This window comes from Uloborus diversus, chromosome 10 (genome assembly GCF_026930045.1).
Source record: "Uloborus diversus isolate 005 chromosome 10, Udiv.v.3.1, whole genome shotgun sequence".
Lineage (NCBI taxonomy): Eukaryota > Metazoa > Arthropoda > Arachnida > Araneae > Uloboridae > Uloborus > Uloborus diversus.
In genome coordinates this window covers 80,808,836-80,832,401 of record NC_072740.1, presented here as the reverse complement: position 1 = coordinate 80,832,401, position 23,566 = coordinate 80,808,836, and the positions used below count along the sequence as shown (strand labels likewise).

General features: G+C 35.7%; 1 protein-coding gene across 1 annotated transcript in view; it reads left to right on the top strand.

Moving 5' to 3' along the window:
- Positions 1-17,106: 17,106 nt before the first annotated feature.
- Positions 17,107-23,566, top strand: part of LOC129231873 (phosphopentomutase-like) — a 76,241-nt gene continuing 69,781 nt past the window's right edge. The window contains exon 1 of the mRNA XM_054866263.1: positions 17,107-17,252. Within this exon, the coding sequence (XP_054722238.1) occupies positions 17,112-17,252 (141 nt within the window). The 5' untranslated portion in view covers positions 17,107-17,111. The remainder of the gene's footprint in view (positions 17,253-23,566) is intronic.

Here is a 23,566-nt window from a genome sequence, read left to right as displayed (position 1 = left end):
ATAAGTCTGGTATTTTTTTTTTTTTTTTTTTTGCAAAACCTTTTAATTGTTGAAACTATTAAGTACTGCTTATAATTATGTAGTACAATCTCAATTTGTATGAGTGGATAAACGGTTTTAAGAAAGAGAAACGTAGTTTTATGACAAGCCTCACTCTGGATTAATGGCCGTACAAAAATGTCAAAAAAAAGAAGCTATCCTTTGAGCTGTCGTGTTTATGTTAATTTGACGAATCTTGGATATCATTTAAGTTAAATTTATCGAGAGAGGAGTTTTCCTCCATTAAAACAAGTTTTTAAAACACTTGTAAGAATGGAATCACATTTTGGGATAGTGTATAATGTGTAATTAACAGTATTTTGGTAGAGACAAAGTTGTAAAAGAATACCTTCATGATTTATAGAAATGAAATCTGGTTATTTTTGGGTACCACTTGTATTTCTTAGTCTCGGGTTCTGGTATTATCACCCTATTTTTTGTTCTCAACATTTCATTTACAATGCATTTTCAAAATCTTTCATATTTATCAATCTCTCTCATACTGCATATATAAACATGAACATCAATTTCCATACTTAAGTTTGCTTGAAATTTTAATTTATGATAGTTGCTGTTATGTTTAAATGCGACTTGCTGAAAGTATACCTGTTTCTATCATTGTAACTTTGTAAATAATCAGTAGATTATTTGTGACTGTGCACAATCTGAAATAAAAATTTTCTATATGTATTTCCTATTTGTCAGTTATTTGTTCAGGGTTCAAACAGTAAATCAATTTTCGCTTCTTCAAGAATTTTGATTTTTGTCATTAACTCATACACTCATGTTTGTGAAAATTGCAGCACCAAAAGGGAATTTTGCAAATGAACCGAAATTCGCAGGAAATGTATAGCAGGATAAGATATGCAAATGATTAGAATTGCAAAGGCGTTGCGCATGCGTGGACCGAGAAACGCCCTCTGAACAGCGGTGTAGACTCTGTATATAAAGGGCTGTAAAGGTTTTTCGAAATCATTGTATGACTATATTTCTCTAGCACTCAATATGACTCGTCCAAAACGTAGAGCGTCATACGAACGAGTAACGGAGTTCAAATGGGGCCGTATGATCGGCATGCGTGAGGGTGAACTTACTTGTAGAAAAATCAGCGCCCGCACGGGGCGTAATGCCTCAACTCTGGTTCGTATTTGTAAAAGATGGACAGAGGACGGTGAAATTAGCCGAAGGGCTCAGCCCAGCCCACGCAACCGAACGACACCATGGGATTATCGACACTTCACCCGCCCAGCTTTGATGGATAGTGTCCTGTCGTACGCTAACACAACACTGGAGTATGGCTACAGATGTCACACTTGCTGCATCCACGGTTCGTCGACGTCTGTTGCGCAAGGGCCTTCATCCAAAGATTATCCTGTACAGAATTCCCTTCACCCTCAACCATCGTTTCTTCGGGTTTCAATGGACCCATCAACACGCCCAATGGCGTGCAGACTAGCAACAGGTCGTCTTCTCGGATGAGTCTAAATTTAATCTGCACTATAGCGATGGACGTCTACGCGTCAGACGTTGCACGTGTTAATGTCACCTCCCAGAGCGTGAAATTCGACGTCATACCGGCATAACGTCAGGCGTCATGGTCTGGAGCGCTATTGAATATCAAGGGAAGTCCCATCTAGTCCGAATTACGGGTAACCTCAATAGCGAGCGTTACTTCAGGGACGCTGTGACGCCAGAGATACTACCCTTTCTTCAGAGCATTCCTGGTGCAGTGTTTCAGCAGGACAATGCACGTCCAGATGTCTCACTTAATGTACAAGTGTTCTTCGGTGCACGACAGGTTACGCAACTTCCTTGGTCTGCCCGTTCTCCGGATATGACGCCCATAGAGCATGTCTCGGATTGCGTTGGTCGGAGACTCGCCCATGTGTTTCGTCCGGCAGTTTGTACGGAACAACTTTGGCTTCAGATTGAAGCCATATGGGATGCTATTCTTAATTTGACATTCAGCACCTCTATGATTCGATACCAAAACGTTTACAGGCTCGTTTCGCTGCGCGGGGTAGCTACATTCGAGATTAATTTACGTCTGTAGTTTTTATTTCATTGATCTGCAATTTTGATCGTTTATTTGTAGCACTATAAGTAATACGTGAAATAAATTTTATTTCTTTCCAATGAGTTCTTCATGTAGTTGCAATTTTCACAAACATTTAATTTTAAATGCCTATCGTTTTTTTTTTTTTTTCTTCTTTTTTCAATTCGTTAGACCACCTTAGGCACTAAGGTGGTCTAATGAATTAAAAAAAGAAAAACCGAATTCTTTTCTAACCGAAGACAAAACTTTCTTTCTTTTCAACCGAAAACCGGAATTCTTTCTTTTTCTTTCTTTTTTAACCGAATATAATCAGTTTCTTTAATCACATTTTGATTCTAACTAAGTAGTTAGTGGAAGGAGTGGCCAGTTGTGAGTACGAAGTGAGTCAAAATTTTTAGTGGATAACTCTTGAATGGAGATTTGTTACCTGCATGAAAAACTTGCAAAAATCTTTTTTTTTACAACTTTTTTGCAACTAGAATAGTTCCATAGACATCGACTCAAATTACTTAATTTCGGTAGATGAATTTCAGAGTGGAGCTTACATGCCTGTCCAGTCAGGCAGTCAGCTGTACCCAAAGACTATCAATTACTCATGTGCATAAAAATATAAACCTCTAACACAATGATATTCGTTCGCTTAATCACTGCCATTTCTTTAAGAAAAAACTAAGGTGAAAATGGCGCAAAATAAACCATTTCAGCTATTTAGGCTCGTCATTTTGAATATATCCGTGGGGGGGGGGAGGTAAAGGGTGTAGACTAAATGCAAATTTTATCGGACAGCAACGAAAAACCACGCATTTTAAAATGTAAATACATTAATTTTCAAAGCCATGTGGACTATTAACCCTTCCCCTCTGACCCTCTTAAACAATGGGCTTGGTTTAATCTTCTCTCAAAAATGTAACTTCGTGCTGCTTTCCACGCTTAGAATCAATTACAGTGAAACGTATTCGATCGCAAATGGGGGGGGAGTAAGATTCTGATCGCAACCGATTGAAAAAAAAAAGTACAATACGACCACTGAAGTCAAAAAACGTAATCGACTACAGTTACAGAGTAGCGATTACTATTACTAAATGAAAATATTTGATTTTTGAAAACAGAGTATTCGTCATTCCTTTCCCCCCCCCCCCGATTTAAAGCATTTAGGCATGGTTTAAAAAATTTTTATGTCGTGTGTCTATTAAAAAGATTATTGGTAAAATATATATATATATATTTTAATATACGGAAAATGATAGTGAAATGGTTTCACTGGTACGATTTACTTACTAAAAACATATAAAATCTCTAAGAATAGCAAATCTTTCAATATCAAATATAACACATAAACAGGTCCGATGAGAGACCATGTCTGCCTAGTCAGAAACTAGGGGCCGGGCCTTGGGGGGGGGGGGTTAGCGAGCCCGGCGACACTGACGCAAAAAAAAAAAGAAGAAAAGAAAGAAAAAGGGCGGGGGTAAAATCAACTCTTTTACTGGGATTTACTGTTGTGGCACTTAAAATAGTTAATTGTTTTTTAGTAAGCAAATTTAATTCTCCTTCCCCGTTTTTTCTTTTTTTCATTCCCCCCCCCCCTTTTCTTCTCTCCCCCCTCCACCTTTTATCTTCTTTTCTCCCTTTTCTTTTCTTTTTCTTTTTTTGGGGGCGGGAGGGGCCCAGCGACATAACTGACAAGGGGTCCGATTGGCTCTCTGCGGTCTTGCACATAAAGCAACCCTGCATAAATCAAGCTGTGATACAATACAAAATTTAAATGAAAGCTCACCTAAAATGTTGTCTTTAAACGCGTTTTACTCAAAACTTGATATTGAAGAAATTAAAATAAGATATAAAAAAGGCTTTCGAAGAAAGCGAAATCAAAAACATGCATTTAAGGGAGAAAAAAAAAAAATCTTCTGTTCCACATTGTTGCTTCTCTCGGATCACTTTTTCTTTTTAGAAAATATCAAATTTAAAAACATAACAAATTGGAAAGTCGCGTTATTGACCTTCAGAATGTTACATAATTTTTCTTTTGAGTACCTACACTACTTCACCAAAAGTATGGGGACACTTTCAAAAATTCACATTTTTATGGATTTCTCGACAAATAAGAGACGAACTGAGGTAAGTGGCAAAATTAAAAATTTGGAGATAACCAGTACACATGGTAGGTGAACCTCTCCTCTGTCTTGGGGCAAGAGATGGTACTAGTAGCCCTGGTAGTTGCTGCTATACAGCATGATTTAGAAAAAAAATTAAATGAAAGCCTACCTAGGATGTTATCTTTAAACGCGTTATACTCAAAACTTGAAAATGTCCACATCCCTTTGCTTCTCACTGCCTTAATTGCTCTATAATTTGTTTCATATAAAAGGTGCACTAAATCTGTCATTTTGAAATAAAATTTAAGTCTGTTATTCATTTAGGGGAATAGCAACAAATTGACAAAACAAAAAAGGTTTTTGATCATCCGTCACTATAAAACGCGGGAATAAGCTATAAATTTCAGAAATAAGTTAAAAAAACAATGCAGAATTTATTTTTATATTTTCGTGAAAGTATCTCTAATACACATGGAAATATAAGCATTTCTCTCAAAACTACAAATTTTATTTGAATGTTTTCGGCTCATAACATGCAGAGTTTTCCGTCAAACGGTAATGGGTATAAGAGATATTTTCACGAAAATATAAAAATAAATTCTACATAGTTCGTTATTTTTTTTTCTGAAATTTATTGCTTATTCCCAGTTACTGGTCCCCTAAATGAAAAGTAGATTCAATTTTTATTGGAAAATAACAACTGGAGTATGCCTTTTATGGAAACAAATTAGAGTGATTATAGTTTCTTATTTCTCGCGAAATCCGAAAAAATATGAATTTTTGAAAGTGTCCCAATAATTTTGGTCATAAAGTGTGGAACAACGATACATACATTTTCCAATAGTTCAACACTTCTTATACATTAAACTTAACTTCTATTTTTTATTTGTTTATTTATTTTTTATTTTTGTTTTTTTATTTTATTTTATTATTTATTTATTTTTTGCATTTTTTACTTCATCTAACTAACATCATTCACAATTTTCGAAATGATATTTCCCTGAAGTCCATTTTACATTTTAAAGACATACTTGTTTTTCTGTCGTTACGAGTTTTTGACAAATGCCTAGATAATATTTGATCTCGGATAATACAAGAATATTCCAAAGTAGAAAGCAAATGAAGTTACCCGTCTTAATGACGTGGTTTGTCCTTGTAATTCACAAGTATGACATGCGGTAGCTCAAAAAACGATTTTCTAATGTGTGATATCTTATCTACTCACGACCTCCAAGAAACTGTTAAATTACATCTCCAAAACTGATAAAAAGAGATTTATTTTTGTGTAGCAGCTTTGAAAATTTTGCACTAACAAAGTGAGGAACTCTTTAATTTTATAAATAATTCAAATAGACCAAGATCCCACTAGGATCTAAGCAGGGTTGCCAGAGGCTAAAAAAGCCCAAAAATGAGTAATCTACCCTCATTGAGTTTCCAAAAACTGTTATCATAAATAAAGAGTAAAAGAGAACGAAATGCTAAAGTATTTTTGCCTACCTATTGCACATGTCCAAAAATTAGTAATTTACCCTTATCTAGTTTTCAAAAATTGTTGTCATAAATGAAGGGCAAAAGTTGTAAAGAAAACGAAGGGAGTTGGAATTTTCCGGAATTGAAGTCTTGAAAACGCAATCGGAGCTATTCTGCTATTACTTAAGGGATAGGGATCGGAACTCATTTCTACAGGGGTTTTTTTTTTTTTTTTTCGAAATTGAAGTTCCATAAATAATTTTAGAAGATCTTAGATGACATTAGATGTAGGGTCAAAGGCTCGCCTGGATATTTTTAAAATTGAAATCAAGAAACACAATTGTAGGATAACTTTGATGACATTATGATTACTAAGCAATGGGGCTTAGTAAACTCATCCAACAGTTTTTAGAAATTGAAGTTTCAGAGTAAAGAGTAAAGAATAATTTGAAAAAAAAACTTTAAAATTTTCTGAATCCAGCCTTGGAGGATACGTTTATTATAAGTGCTTAGAAGTCTATAGAACTGAGCTTCAGCTTCAAAATTGAGCTCAATGAGAAGGTTTAATTTGTTGAAAGCAGGGGCCTGCACAGAAATTTGGGCCCGTCACAAATGACTTTTCCGGGCTCCCCTCCATATTGTTTACCCCCTATATTTCAACCCTAGTTTCAAAAATATTGGGCCTCCTTCGGGCCCGGGCCAATAGGTGTCCGTTCTCCCCCCTTGTGCACGCCCCTGGTTGAAAGTAGCGTTAGTGTGAAATTTGAATTATAAAACAATCTGATGGTGTATAAAATTGACCCCCCCCCCCCCCCCCCAGTGTTATAATATCACTCAATTTCATTTCAAAATGCGTGTTGCAGGAGTATTAGTGATTCTACTAAAAGCTAACGGCTGCAACAACAACATTTTTCATGCAAATAGATTGATTATCTGGTTTTAAGTATTATACTTAAAGCATTGATAATACCGCGGCTTTTTCCAAAAACAAAAGAGGAGGGGGGAGATGATCAATCTTCTTCAACTAATCTTTTCTATCTGCTTAAGTAGACCTTATCTAATTTAGGTTCTTTAGATAACTTATTACTTTATAAATCACAAAAACTTTATTTTGACTTATGTTAAAGGTTCTATTTGAATTAGATAATATCAGAGAGCATACATCATTTTTATGTCTTTGGAGACGTGTTTACAGTTTCAAAAGCTTCGTGCTGCAGTTCCTTTTTATCAACCAGTTACTCTTTCCTATTTATAACCATGGGTGTCGCGGCCGGGGGGGTCCAAGGGGTCCGGACCCCCCCCCCCCCCAATATTTGAGGACCGGACCCCCTCAATGTTCGGAAATCGGACCCCCTCAATAACTGTCAAGATTGTCAAGATGAAATTCATTATTTTGGGGAAATTATTTTTGCTTTGAAGACTTTAAACAGTTGCATAATACATAATTTACCATGTTTAATTCATATCAAATAAAACTAAATGAACACCGAAAAAAAAATGAACTAAAAAATACAAAATAGGTGATGTGTATAGTGAACGGAAAGTCGGAAAGTGAACTCCAATGACAAACCATTGCTCTGCTCTCTGCGCACACTAGCTTCGTAGAGGATGCTAGAAAGGGGACACCTTCTCCCGAGTGCAATGTCAACCATTCATAGTCGTGTCGCGGGAATCCCCAGCTTGAAAGTCATTCCAGCGTATTTGCTTCTATTTAGGGGGAAACAACGGGACAACATTGAGATACTGAAACTAGATGGACAACTCCCCCCCCCCCTTTCTGCCCCTTTTTTTCTTATCTCGTTTCTCGGCGCTTCCAAGTTTCTGTTTCGAGTTTTGCAGTGTTTGTTTCTCCGATTCGATTCAATTTATAGCGACCCCGATGCTACCCAAACAAAATGAGACACCAGACCTCTTTGGCGGTTTTTTGCAGCTGGCAACAACACCATCACCCTGGCCAAAGGATGCACAAAAATTTAGAAGACCACTTAGCTGGTCAAAGGTTAAGTTTGGGGTAGAAAGGGAAAGGAGACGTGTGTCATGTTTTTGACATTATTCAACACGTGGCTTCAAAGTACCTTACCGAAGCGCGGTTTCTCAAATGTGATTGCGGCATCTCAAATTTGACCAAAAAAGCGTTACGTTACAGGAAAAAAAAAGGAGGAGTCTAAAAATTAACGTGCAATTTCAAAAGCAAATCGTAAGCCAGCATAACGATGGATACTGTGATGTCACTTCCGATAGACCAACGAAAAAAGAAGCGCAAGATGACTAGAAAAAAAAACGACAAAAGGAGCTTCCCTATTGGGAAACGTTCTGACAAAAATAAAGATAATTTCATGTGGTCTTTTGGTCTCCTTGAGACCTTGAGAGTAGGTGACCTGAAGAGTGCTCCTGTTTTGGTAAAAATACTTTTTTTTTACATATTCGATTACAGCTATGGATAGGTGGCTAAAAACGGGAAAATGTAGCAAACCTTCTACATCAAATGAACCTGAGCAATTTTTAACTACTGAATCAACATCAACATCCGCGGAACCGTCTTCAAAAAGTCAAAAGACCGTGATACGTAAGTACCATTCTGTTTAGTGTAATACATGCAGGGGCTCCCCGATTTTATACTATTCAGATACTTCTCGATTTTCCAAATGAAATTCCTAATTACCCACATCACTACATCTAATGAAAATATCTTTTTAATGCAATGTTTCACAAAAAACTACTCGAAATTTGAAGACTCATCAGACAAAATTTTCTGGGAAAGGAAAGTTTATGAAAGTTCACAGTAACCTCCTATCGAGTAGCTCCTGAATGTCTGCTAATCAGGTATGCTTTACAGTCAATATTTTGACATTATGAGGGAGCGTACAACTTTCTCTTTTCTTTCTATTTTTTTTTTTTTTTTTTTTGAAATGTTTCATCTTTTATAAATTTTAATGGGATAAATAATACTCCTTTTAATAATTAAAGCTTAACAGAAAATTATACATTAATAATCCTGCTTTACTGAACAAATTTCATTGAAATAACCATTTTAAAACTTATTGTCACGTATAAGAAAAAAACAGTTCATTTCTCTATCTCTTTCCCATCGTCCGCTGATCAGAATTCAATTATCCACCAAATGCTGTTTGTTCTCTGTGTAGGCCAGTACTTTTCAATCTGAGGCCTGTCACTTAGTGAGGATCAGGAGGGGCACTTTCCCTGCTGACTTTGAGAAATCAGAAATTAATGTATATACATGGGCATATTTTTTGCTGTTTTTGGGTTTCATATGCATTGAGTGCATGGAGGATTCAACAAAAAAGCAAAATTTTGGTGCATTTGTTACAAAAAACCTGAAAAAATTAAGAAAATACTTTAAAAGGTTGCATTATTAAAATATGATATCATGAGAGCTTAATTATTTGTGTCTTACTTTATTTTTGTGTTTTTCGTAGGTTCGTGAATGTCATAACGGTGAATTATATACTTTATTTTTTTAATTAAAAAACATCAAATTAAACTCCTTCGAATCCAACTTGTGCCAAGAACTTAGAGCTGCAGGGTTTATCACTATGTAATATAAAAAATTAATTATACAGTTGTCGCGGCTTATATGAGTCACATTTTGTTCTAAACAGCGGCTGATTCAATAAAGCTGGATTTCGTTTTTGATGATTTCATTCATTAAGAACGGTTAATTCAATTGTCCACTGTTTCAAAATGTTAAAAATTTGGTGCGGCTACTCTTAGTGTGCCGCCCTTCGTCGTGTAAAGCTGAAAGAAGCTTCAGTGCGCTGAGAAAGCTGAAATTGTATCTAAGGTCGACTATGACACAAAAGCGGTTGAATCATATTGCTTTATGTTACGTTCACAGAAAAATCTTGGACGAAATTGATCACAAAAAATAGCACGGATATTCGTATCCCATGTGCAGTCTAGAAAAAAATGTATTTGTTGGTATTTATTTTTTATTTTTTTCTTATAGTGTAATATGTAAATCAAGAAATCAAGATGTACCCGTTTAAAAGTATTGTATAAAATGTAAACCCATTTCTGTTTGATGTCAAGTTTTTGTCTCGTATATATATATATATATATATCCTTCAGACAGAGTCAGAATGTCCCTCCCCCAGCTGACGACGCCAATGCTTATAACATTTCCAATTTTAAAATATTAGGTTTTTGCGACGGTACAAAAATCTAATAATTTTTCTGCGAAATAACTACTTCATGTCTTTTCCTTTCACCCGAAGGTTGAAAATTGAAAAAAACTCTTTTTTACGCTATACGACTTTTGAGTTACGCACAGGAGAAGATTCTCTTGAAGCAAGATTTTTGATGTTTGAGTCCTTATTACATTTCTTTAATTTTGTCAACGGTCGTTATTCAAAATCCTTATTTCAAAAGCAATAAATAAAAAACTGTCTTTAAAAACACTCCAGACGTTTTAAAAGAAATATTTCAAAAAACATAAATGTAACGTTTGAAAGAATTGTTAATTATTGCGCTAAAAAAAATAGCAAAAACTTTTATAGCACATGTGAAATTGTCAAAGAACTTAGATAAATGAACAGCTTACAGTATTTATGAAACAGTGTATATTTTTTATGTCATAGGTCAGTGGTGACTCGAGGCCTATTTTTACGGGTGGGCCTGCTGAAGAAAATTCTAAATATTGTAATTCTTCTTTTCTGTTAAATTTTAGAAAATTTTAAGGTATCCGTGGTTACGTTATTTAAAAGGATGAAAGGAGTGGGCGGAGCTGGGGGGGGGGTAGTTCAGAATCTTTTCAAAATGGATGTTTAGAAAACACAACTTCAAGCTACTTTTAGAGCTCTTAGATGAAGGAATATTTAGAAATCCCCCCTCGAAAACCGGAAAGTATTCTAAATTGGAATATTAAAGAAGTAATTTCAGGCTATCTTTTTGCTAAGCGATCCTTTGAAAAATTTCAGTTTTAAAAATATAATTTCAGGCTACATGTTGAGACGTTAGGTCAAGAAGTGGGGATTTCCTTCGTACAGTTTTCGAAATTGAAGGTATAAAAATGCCTCTGATCTGCGTACTTGCAGCCCCCGCAGAGCGAGAGGGCCCACGTCCTTAAGAGGCCCAGCGACTAAAGAAATAGAAAAAAAACTAGCATTAAGACTTATTAACGTTGCAAATGTATGCAACGCTAGCCTCTGCATAGGAGCTCTACAGATTTTATTGCAGGGGGACCCAAAATTTATAGCTCCTGATCTGCGTCAAGGAAAGGGTATTAAACCTTTTTACCCTTTTGTACCTAATTGATCCAGAACCGCATCTACCCACCTTTCTTCAAGTCTTTATATCAAATGTCAACGAAAATAACACAGAAATAGGGTGGATTTGCCACCCCCAGACGTTATCGTAGGGGACAAGGGCTCCGCCTTGCTCCCCCAGATCAAGCACTGAGTTGATCGCTACCACTCTATTTTTGTGAAACACATATTTTTAATAATTTAGATTATTTTCATTCATACTGGTCTTAAGAAATCCGCTTGGGCCGATTTCTGCAAAATTTTACACTTTCTGACAAAAAGAAAGAAGATGAAGAAGGGGGTGCCGTAAGAGGATGGCACACCGGGATTAGTCCCGGTATCACGGTGGGCCCGCACGGGCTTGGATCGGACTCTACTCGTTGGGTTTCTTGTTTCTACAAATGCCTCCTATTTTAATTATAATCGTGAAGAACTAAATTTGAATTCAAGTCGTCAAAATTCATATTAATGCCGGGAGCTGCATGCCAGATGTTGTGTGCAGGGTTCTGGGTGTCTAAAAAGGGTTGTGTAAAGTCGAGAGGGTCGGGTATAAACGAAGTCGATTACGGTGATACGAACGCCACAGCTAAGGAGGAGCATCCATGCGTGGATGCCAGGGGGGAGGGGGACGCAGACAAGATACAACACCAACAGCCAATAAAAACAATAAACAATCGCTATCTCTCAAAAAAAAAAAAAAATAACAAAAAAATAACAAAAAAAAGAAAGAAAGAAAGAAAGAAAATATCTTATATCTTTTTATTTTCGTAGTTTTCTACTTTGTTTAACATAGCAATATTTATCACACATGTATAATTATATCAGAATAATTTCCTATATTATTCTGATAATTTTAATATTATTTTTAATAGTTCTTTAAATCCAGGGCTGCGGATTGGTAGAAAAAATGATCAACTACGACTCCTCTACTCCAAAATTAGTCGTCTCAAACTGTAATTCCGCAAGTACAGGCAGGCAAACTTTGGGAGAAAATGACTGACTCCAACTCTTGAAATTTCAAACCTTTGATTCTGACTGCTTTACCGCAAAATCAATCCGACTCCAACTCCGCAACAATTTTTAATACTAAGAAAAGTTTTATTAAATATTTATCAATTAATTAACTTTCATTATTATTTTGTAAAATACAGAAAAATCCCACGAATAATGCTCATTCGTGCTCCCTCACCTTTTTCGATAAAAATTTATAACTTTTTATTTATTTTCCTTTTTTTTGTGTGTAAGTGCTTGAAAAAAACAGGATTTTGTACCGTATTTTTTTGCGCATAAATGCATAGGGGGGTGCGAGTCGCGAGTGCACCCATGATCTGGCACCATCACGTTTTCAAGGCACGATCCCAGTGGCGGATCCACAGGGGGGCGGGCGATTGGGGCGATCGCCCCCCCCCCAAAAAAAGGTTTGAAATTTCGAAAAAATTCCGAGAAAAGGTCCCTAAACTCTCCCACCCTCTCCCCCGAAGCATATGAAGCACAGAATGGCTACTGAAAATAGTTCCTCAAACTAATCAAAAGTTGAAGGGTTTAATTTGGATAATTGATCCAGATAGTAGAAATTCTTTTTTTTTATTTATTTATTCTTCTGTGTGTGTGTGTGTGTGTGTGTGTGTGTGTGTGTGTGTGTGTGTGTGTGTGTTTGGTACTCGAAACACTTATAACTTTCATTCAAATTCCTTGATCAATAGACATTATTAAAAAAAAAAAAAAAAAACATCATGCTTCATTTCTTAATTTTTTTTTAAATTTATTTTCATTACTAACCCCCCCCCCCCCCCTATAATGCTCAATCGCCCCTCCCAACAGGGTCGTCTGGATCCGCCACTGCACGAGCCGTCACTGTCAGTACTCTTAAAGTCAAGCATATAAACACTAATAAACACGAAACTGCATCTCTGAAAAACATAAATGATGGGCTGTTGGTATTTCAGCTTTAGGCCTGGTATAGGGGTAGTAGTCACAATGACGCTAAAACGATATAGGGAGGTATCAGTTCTGTCGACGAAATTGACGATACGATGATGCTTGGCTTAAGCTAAGTTAACGTTATAATGACGCATTAACAATATAGGGAGATATCCAAACTAGAGGCAAAACGATGACTGCATAATGACGCTTGTGTTATCGTTACAATGACGCGTAACGATATCGTCACGATAGCGTACGATCTGTTGGGTTAGACATCGTGTTGTATACCGTGACCCGATGACGCAGCGACATAGCACTAGTAGTTTTCACGATATCGTGGTTCGTCATACGCTACTAGGGGAGGAGCGCATCGAACATTTGCCCGAATGCTTACATGACCATCCTGATCCCCCCCCCCCCTCCTCCGAAGCCCAATACGAAAAGGACAGCAGGAAAACATTCAAGAAAAACCAAAAAAGTTATGCATCAGAGGAAAGAGACTAACATAGTGATAAAAAAAAAAAAACTTTCAAATGGCGTCTTTTGCTACCAACAGAAAAGTTGCCTGGACTACAAAAGGGGCACATACCACAACGGCTCCCCGGTCATGTTAATGTGTCTAAATCCCGAAAAGGGGAGATTGGACACCGAGCATATTGGGCGCCGGGAATATTTTGGGCCCCAGGTTTTGAGCGCTGAAAATGATAAATGATAAAATATTAAATACTCCTCGGCGCCCATCCTAGACCGTCTAAATCCGGCCCTTGACATGAAATTTTCTTGTCGCCAAAAAAAAATTTTTTTAGTCGTCTCTTACGAGTGGCGACCGCTAGTTTCCATCTTAGTAAAAATATATTAAATTATTGTAAACGGTAAAAGAGTTAAAAGATGGACGTGCAAGCACGTACCAATTACGAGCAATCAAAATTAAAAGAAAATCTATAAACCTACAGTTTGTGAATTATTGGCACTCAGATAACATAGCAGAGATAGTTTTGTGCGTTAACCATAGTTAAAATTCTAATAGTTAAGGACATAAAGTAACACATCGAATCATTACCACCCCAGGTAGCACAAACCATTTGATTTACGTTGGAGAAAGGTTGAAAATGCATCGCAATGGTTGGAAATATGTTTTGGTTAGATATTGGTTTTTTTTCATACGCTCATCCGATCATTCGAAGCATCGGAGGATGGTTTAAAACCAACCTATATCCGATTAAACGCATTCCTAACTTATTTCTAACTTTCAAACCTGTTTCACATTCACGCCCATTTATTGCAAGCTCTCATTGCTGATTTGCGCGTTCTGCGAAGCGTGCGTAATGCGTCCCATAAGCTTGAAAGGAGTGAGGGAGGAGCACGCCGAGGGCATAGCCATTTTCTTTTTCATTCCAGGATCACATACACATTCACACGTGTCGTACTTGCTCACGGCGAGTGTTCAATCCTCGCAAGTACTCAAGTCTTCCAAAGTAAATCAATTCATTTTTCCAACTATTTTTCTTTCTTTCAATAAATTTAAAACTAAGATAAAACATTGTTTTTTTTTATTTTTTGTTTTTTTTTTTTTTTTTGTGTGATTATTAAATGCATTCCACTTTTATTTGTTTTCCAAGCACGACAAATCATTGTAGCTGTGGAGACCCAGATTTTTTCGTTTTAAACTGCTTGAATTTTTTCTACAAATTCGTTTTGGCAGAGGTTTTTACCCAGGTAGCACAAACCATCGGATTTACGTTGGAGAAAGGTTGAAAATGCATCGTAATGCTTGGAAATATGTTTTGGTTAGATATTGGTTTTTTTCATACGCTCATCCGATCATTCGAAGCATCGGAGGATGGTTTAAAACCAACCTATATCCGACTAAACGCATTCCCAACTTTTTTCTAACCTTCAAACCTGTTTCACATTTATGCCCATTTATTGCAAGCTCTGGTTGCTGATTTGCGCGTTCTGCGAAGCGTGCGTAAAATGCGTCCCATAAGCCCCCCCTCCCCCCGCCTCTGCAGTCTTGTTGGGCTTGAAAAAGGAGTCAGGGAGGAGTGCGAATAAAGGGGCATAGCCATTTTCTTTTTCATTCCAGTTTCACATACACATTCACACGTGTCGTACTTGCTCACGGCGAGTGTTCAATCTCGCAAGTACTCAAGTCTTCCAAAGTAATTCAATTCATTTTTCCAACTATTTTTCTTTCTTTCAATAAATTTAAAACTAAGACAAAACATTGTTTTTTCTTTTTTTTTTTTTTGTATGTTTGTGTTTGATTATTAAATGCATTCTATTTTGATTTGTTTTCCAAGCACGACAAATGATTGTGGCTGTGCAGGCCCAGATTTTTCTTGTTTTAAACTGCTAGAATTTTTTCTACAAATTCATTTTGGCAGGGTGTTTTAGGGGAAGGTTGTTTCTAGGGGAATTTTCTCTTTTTTTTGGGGGGGGGGAGGGGAAGGGGTCTCCGATGAATCGAAATTCTTGAAATTTTTGCTCATTCCAACTGATTTTCTTTTTTTTAATAGATGCTTTAACTAGTTTTTTTAGAGAATTTTGTGAATGCTTTGAATTCGTTTTAGAATTTCATGTTGTTCCTTTGTTTAGCTTTGGTAATTTTAAACGCACAATACATGTGCAATTTACCATAGAAATAAAATTGTGTCTTTGAACGAACTTTTCTCGTTGATGGATAAAATACATTAAAATTCCTTCCCTAATAAAATGAAAAAAAAAAAAAAAAATCAATGAACATGAACTTTTGAATGAAATAGGAGAGTATAATAGTTCGACAAAACAATAAAGTAAGTAGTTTTCGTGATATTCAAGTTTAACCCACGTCATTTTAATTGTTAGGAAGATTCTAACTGAGTGTGTATGCGTATGTTTTTTTTTTTATTTATTTATTATTATTATTTTTTTAATTCTTATTTCAGGTCAAAGCAAAATTGAACCTTCAAACAAGCTAGGTTATTTTTCATGGCAGAATTTTAAAGTCAAAAATTTTATTCTGTCTTAAGAATAACCTTGCTGGTAATTAATATTTCCTGAAAAAGAAAAAAAGAAACTAATGTATGCTTATGAAGATAATTTTCGAGTAATTATTCAGAAAAATAAAAGGTAAGAATTATCAATATCTTAATTTTTGTTCATATTCTATTGAAACATTTGTAAATGATAGAGAAATGATAAATTGTATGTCAAATTCAGTCATTTTATCATTTTATGTTAATATGAATGAAAAATTATTCTTTACACACACTCTTCTAAGAGCACCTCGTAATACTTATTTTATTAATGAAATGCTACAGTGAAAGTAGATAACATTGGAAGATAGTTAGTTTAGCGATGAAATTCATAGTGGAATACCATTAGAAAATGTAGGTTAAGCGTTGTTTTTTTACATCGATATTACGTTTGGAAATTGTTAGTTTACTGTTGTGTTTTACATTGGAACAACATTAGGGAATGTTGGTTAAGCGTTGCTTTTTACATTGAAATTACGTTTTTAAATGGTTAGTTTACTGCTGTATTTTACATTGGAATAACATTGGTTGAGCGTTGTATTTTACATCGAAATTACGTTTGTAAATGGTTAGTTTACAGTTGTATTTTACATTAGAATAACGTTTGAAACTAACCAATAACCAACCGTTGGATAACCGTTTTCCGACGTACCGTTTTAAGGTACGTTCCGACGTAAGATGCCGACGCTGGTCCAATGTAATATGATAACGTTGGGCCAATGTTCGTGTACTAGCTGGGTAGGGGGAGGTTGTTTCTAGGGGTATTTTCTCTTTTTTTTGGGGGGGGGGGAAGGGTCTCCGATGAATGGAATTAATTCTTAAAATTTTTGCGCATTCGAACTGATTTTTTTTTTTTTTTTTTGATAGATGCTTTAACTAGTTTTCAAGAGAATTTTCTAAATGCTTAAAATTCGTTTCAGAAATTCGTGTTATTCCTTTGTTTAACTCCGGTAATTTTAAACGTACAATATTTAAAAATAGTTCGCTAATCATACAAATTGTGCAATTTACCACAGAAATAAAATTGTGTCTTTGAATGAACTTTTCTCTTTGATGGATAAAATACATTAAAATTCCTTCCCTATACGCTCTTGAGGATGTCACGTGATCATGCTCTCTGAAATAATTTATGTTTTGACTGATTTCTATTAGCTGCAACTTTCACTGTTACTGTAAATTCCACCAAAGTTGATTGAAGATTCTGACTTTTTACATTTTGCTCCAGTCTTCAGTGTGTACTTTGGCAGATATGGCAATGAATCCGACGGACGCATTAATAGATGAAAGTAGTCCGGTTATGCTAAATCCGAGAACGCATGAGATATTAAATTTTGAAATTCCGAATGAAGATCTGAAACTGAAAGTGCGGAATTATATTATTTCCAACCTAGTAAGTAAAAAACTTGTTCTGTAAACATTTACTTGTTCCTCATTACTTTATAAAATTAATATCTGTTCTAGATGTTTATCAAAAAAAGGTATGTAATTCTAATTTGAGACACATTTCTTTCTGATTTCATTACTATTAAGATTTCTACTCTGCACTAGTCTTCTATGTGTTCTAATAGACAAAGCGAAAGATTGACATATCAGACGGAAGTATACCGATAATCATAAATTTGGAAGCGTTAGAAATATCAAGTTCTAATGTACCTTGTAAAGATCTTCGCTTCAAAATGTGTTTGTGTTTTTTTTTTTTTTTAATTTATTTAATTATATTTTTTTCGTATTCTGTCCAATCCGATTGATCAAAAACTTATTCACTTGCAGTGGCGTAGCCACGAGAGGGGTTTTGGGGTTAAAACCTTTCCTAGAACACAAGCACATTCATTTCCTCTGTTAAAATCAAGGGAAAAAAGCAGAGTATTTGAGCTTTTCCAAGCAGAATAGTCGGAAATTACTTTTCAATTCTTAAATATAAAAGTTATACTTCATGATGAGCACCCCACATCCCGACGGATATAAGATAGCTAAAATGGTGTCAATAAAGCTCTACAGGGTATCATGGTCCCTCAGAACTTCCATCACTGCACAAATTCTTTTTAGGGAAATCTAGAGAGAGTAAGCCTACAGCGAGAGAGAGAGAGAGCGCCTACCGCACCAGATTTTCTGAGGCTCTTCATCAATTTTCATTGAAAGATCCAAACCGTTATGATCTGGCATTTGACATTCATAAAGACATAAATGTATTTGAGGAGAAGGTTTTAAATGCTCTCGCGGAAAAAAAAAACACAAAAAAGTAATGTAAGATTAAAGTAAAACTAATGATGATAAATATTATGCGCTCTTTCCCACTTTCTTCGTTTCATAGTGATATCAATACGAGTTATTCATTGTTTTTAAGCAAGTACTTGGAATAATTACTAATCTATAGAAACTCTTTGATATTGAACAATTACGCATTGTAATTGAATGGGTAAGAAAACAACAATTTTCGATTTTGAAAACGCCTCCCAGAAAAATTTTCTGGTTGTGCCACTGTTCACTTGTTCCTTAATGATTAAAAAACTAATATCCAGATTAAATGGTATAAAACACTGGTATATAGTCTTAACTTAGAAACATTTAGTTTTGAAAATGATTCCAATAATTATGTTCTGTACTAGTCAAAGTCTTTAATGTCTAGTAATAGGCAACATGAGTGGCCTATTACTAGACATTTTTCAGACACCTTTTCAAAAAAACCTATTAAGGTGTCTTAGAAATTTAAAACTCTATTCGCCAAAACATATAAAAAGATAGTCGCCTGCGGCGACCAGCTGGTTCACCTATCTATGCAAGCAGCCCCAAAGGAGGGGGAGGGGGGGGGAGGTGTACTTTCAATGCCCATTTAGTTGGAAAATAACTAAAAGTGTGTCCACTTTTATGTGAATGCTTTATTTTTCCAAAGTTGGGGAGGGGGCGGGCATTGATCACCTGTTGAACTTCCTAAAATTACGGGCTTATCTATCTCCTACTGATCCTCTACCTATATCGACCTCTATTATATTTACCTATAGATCTATCTATACGATATATGCATATCTACATCTGATGGTTATTAATGATCTTTTTCTATGAAAATGAAACAAAGATCATGCAAAAAACCGTGCGCTTTATTTATTTAGTTAAAATAGCACAAAAAAAACCCCTCTGTTCTCCTTAGTGTGCAAAAGATTAAAAAACCAAACGGCTTTTGTTGAATCAGATGCACACAAATGTGTAACGTTAAATAACTAGAGCAAAATGTCAGAAGGGGGGATGGAAAAATTCCAAATTAAAAAAAAAGAAGCTAAAGCAAGCGTTGCAGTTGAACCACATGACCATGACGTAATGGCCATTGTAAATTGAAGATTGTTAAAACTTCGGCTATGCTTGGAAGTCATGCCTTGCTCCGCATTAAACAAATTGTTAAAAAAGAATATTGCCTATTTTTGAAGAGAATGAAATGTTTTTACTATTACATAGTTTAATTTTAGAAAAGAGGCCTTTATACTCTTTACGGGATGAGTTTAGAAAAAATTAAACACAAAAAAAATATGAAATAAAGTTTTATATTTTTTTATGAATTTTTGAAAAAAAAAAGGCTCTATCTGCGAAATCTTTTTTTCATCGTATTTAAAAGTACATTTCCTACATTTTAGTGCAAAAAAATATTTTTCTGGTGCAATTGATTCAGAGTCTGGGGAGAAAATACTAAAAACCGCATAAAATATTGAATAACTTTTTTTTCTAATTAAAATATCAATGTGAATTATAACCTATAGCCTTCCTCAATAAATGGACTATTTAAAACAAAAAGAATTTTTCAATTGGAACCAATAGTTCCTGAGATTAGTGAGTCCAAGTTAACAAACTCTTCAGCTTTATATTATTAGTAAAGATTATTGTTCATGAAATCCTAAGCAAAGAGAAAAGTGCTTACGCTGCCGTTTTAGAGACGTTTATAACAATACCACTGCAAAATTGCTATGAGAAAACAAACAAGCAAAATCATTTAAACCCAAACTGACTTTCAGCTGTTAATTTCTTTTAAAGAAACAAACAACAAGCAGTATAATTATTTGGCAGTATTAGTTATTTACTGCTTGCAGGAGCATCACAAGTGGGCCAATTTGGTTTTTTGCAAAATTAGCAGATCCTGTGGAAGTTGATCCCTCTAATTTAACTTTAAAAAATGTTCCAAGAATTATCGGTTAATACACAGAAATATGCGTTATTTTGATTACAGATTTGCTTTTTCGATAAACAATTTGTGAAAGATCCGTTTTTGTTTGTCAGAATTTTGTGAAGGGTCCGTTATGGTTGATCGGGATTTTGTGAAAGGTTCGTTTTGGTTGATCAGATGTTTGTGAAGGGTCCGTTAATGGACCCAAACTTTCTCTGGCCAGACCCCTGTTAATATAGTGTTGTTATCACCAGTGATGTTCCCATAAATTTTTCTGAAGGTATATGCCCAGTAATCAGCTATGCACACAGAGCCGGCCTTAGCAGATGCGGGGCCCGATTAGAGAGATCTGGCGGGGTCCTTTACAGAACGGGGATACAAATTCGAGAAGTGCCAACCGATTTTTCTGATTCCGGCAAGGATTCGAAACTGCCGCAGTTGTCCGTCTTCCATCAAATTTCTACATCGCATTTGATTTTTGCATTTTTTTTTCTTTTTTTTATATCATTATTAAAGAAATGAATGAATGAATGACCACAAAAAAATAAGTAAATTTTAAGAACGTAAGAAAAATAGCTCTGAGAATATTTATTCTCAATCATATGCGTTTGGTGCACGAGAAAAGGGGGGGGGGAGAAGTGTGGGGGTTAGGGAACGTCGCCCCTCTTGATGATTTCCTGTTTTTTTTTTTTTTTTTTGTAAAATTGGACGATATTGTGGGGGTGTTTTCCCATTTGGTCCAAAAAAGAAGGGTGTTTTCCCATTTGGTCCAAAAATTTCTCGTGGTTTTGACTGACAAGATTTTCTTTTTGTGTTTGACAGTTTGGGCCAGTTGGAACCTCACCATTGTGGGATTTTAACATGACTGATTAAATTAATTCCAAAAAATGTGGAATATGGCCTCCAAAACCGGAACGGATGGCCACCGTAGACTTTCTTCTTCCAATTCAAAGTTCGATTATCGTGAAATAACACTAGAAAAGTCCATTTAGTTTTAATTTTATTTTTGTGGAATAAATCAATCCACCCATAAAAAATCATTTTTGTATGGATCATTATTGAGCAACTTTGAGAAAATGAGAAGTGAGCGGGCGGTTGGCTCCCCCCCCCCTCCCCTCTCGTACGAGCCACCTACGCAATTTACAGCTTAGACGGAAAAAGAAAATGCACCAAAATTTATCAGTTCTAAAAAAGGAATTTTAGACTACATGCAAAAAATCAGTCGTCTTTGGGATGTCAGAAGTGGAACGGAATTGCAGGGAACGTGGGAGCTCTTCTTGGGAAATTTTTCGAAATTGAAGTTTAAAAAAAGCAGTTTGGGTACGGAGACAAGGGTTGGGGGGGGGGAGGGAGAGGGACGTTCGAGGTCAGATAAACCCCCCACGGTCCCCGGAAGAGTCTTCAAAGCTGACGTCTAAAATCGCAAATTTGGACAATTCTGTGTAAAATGAAGGGAAAGGAGTAAGGCGGAGGTTCCCCGTCTACCGAATTATTTTTAAAATTTAAGATAAGTTTAGATTAATTTTGGTAATGATAGGGAATTGAGGGCTCCTCTCAGAATTTTTTTCTGAAATTTTAGTCCCAAGGTGATGTTGATGAAAATGGAGATGAAAGAATTTGGTGATCTCCTATCAAGGGCTTTAAGGCGCAATTTTAGACTATCATTGATGACGTTAGGGGATTCAGTGATTCTTCGAAAATTTTTCAATATTGAAGTGTTAAAAACTCAATTTTAGGGTCTGTTTGGAAACGATGGAGGAAGTGGAAGAGATTCTTCCCTTAATTTTTTTCGAAACTGAAATCAATTTTATGCTATCCATGAGAAAGAAGGGTTCGATGGTTCTCTCGTAGTAGTATGTTCTAAAACGGAAATTTTAAGCTATTGTGCTGATTCTAAAGAAAGGGGTCATTAGTTAGGAAAAAGGTTTCTGAGAACTTTACCAGAAAATATTTTGAAATTTAAATCTTAAAACACTATTTTAGGCTGCCTTTGGAGCAGGGGCGTGCACGGGGGGGGGGGGGGGGGGGGCGAGAGATGGGACACCTGTTGGCCCGGACCTGAGTCTGAAGGGGGCCCAATATTTTTGTAACTAGGGGTGAAATATAGGGGTAAACAATATGGAAGGGGGGTCCGGAAAAGTCATTTGTGACGGGCCCAAAATTTCTGTGCACGCCCCTGCTTTGGAGACGTTAGAGGAGAAGAAGGGGTGGAGGGTGGTGAAATTTATGAATTTTCTTTCCTTGAAAATCCTTTAAAATTGAAACTGAATGATGTAATTAATTTTAGTCAGTTTTTTTGTGATAAAGTAGAGGTAAGGGTGGGCACTTGAGTAGCCTCCTCTTGAATTTTTTGAAATTGAATTTTAAAAACGCATCTTCAGTCACGTTAGGAGATATGTCAGGATTTGGTGGCTGTCCCAAGAAATTTTTTGGGCTTGAAGATTTAAAAACCTATTTCCAGGCTATATGTAGAAACGTTAGAAGATTAATGGCAATTTGCTTTATAGAATTGTTATGGAGATGTTTTACGCTAATAAAAGCACGCAGTATTTGAAGTATCTTTTATTTTTGTTTATTTTTCAGAATTGCACCTACGTTAGTGTTAATAGTGTAATAAAAAAAATTGTCAATGCTGCTGAGTTTTAAGATTTTTTATCAACACAAATAAAGAAAGTAAAAAAGTAATAAAAGTAAATATTCCTGAAATTTCGGAGTCTCGGGGGCTAAGTTTCCGCATTGAAGATGTGATAGTAAGATCCTGGTATAGGGGCCCGCATTAATTGCTGATAATCATTAAAAAATCGTACTTTGGTTCCCCACTACCTAGTTCCTTTCTCTTGACCGAAAGTTATAGGGTACAGCGGGTATGGCCTTAGATATGGATTTAAAAATGTTCAACTGGCTGTATGTTTTATTTTTTTCTTCTAGAAATTTATCTGTTACTACTAGTTTCAGATAGGTTTCTAGGGACAGATATTTGCTTATGCTTTAATAGGGTTGCTAAACGTCTCAAGGAACTCCCCTTACTCCCTTAATCACACTGAAAGTAGCTCCATACCCCCAGCTTAAATATCAGTTAAGTTATATTACGATTATTATCAGTTAAGTTCATTTGAACTTTTTATTTTCTTAATTTTCTTATTTATTTTTGCGAGGGAATTTTTTTTCTTAGAGCGGGGCCCCTGCTGGCGCGGGGCCCCATTGGGCTCTTTTGCTCTAATCGGCTTAAGGCCGGCTCTGTATGCACAATATGTGTACGCAATCATATACATAATATGTTATAGTATGAAAATTTTTGAAGCTCGAGGGTATACGCTATGTGTCTAAAAAATGTTTGAGAGTCTATGACATATATGAAGTTTATCTAATGAGAACACCACTGGTTATCACATAAAAACTATTGTGTTAAATCGATAAGGTTTATTAAAAATAATTCTATTCAGAATCACAAAGACGCCTGCATTATAAGTATAGAAAAATAAAATCAAAGGACAAATGTCATTCATTGGTCAAGTGCAATAAACGATTTGTGATTGCTCAAAAAACTGGCAATAGTC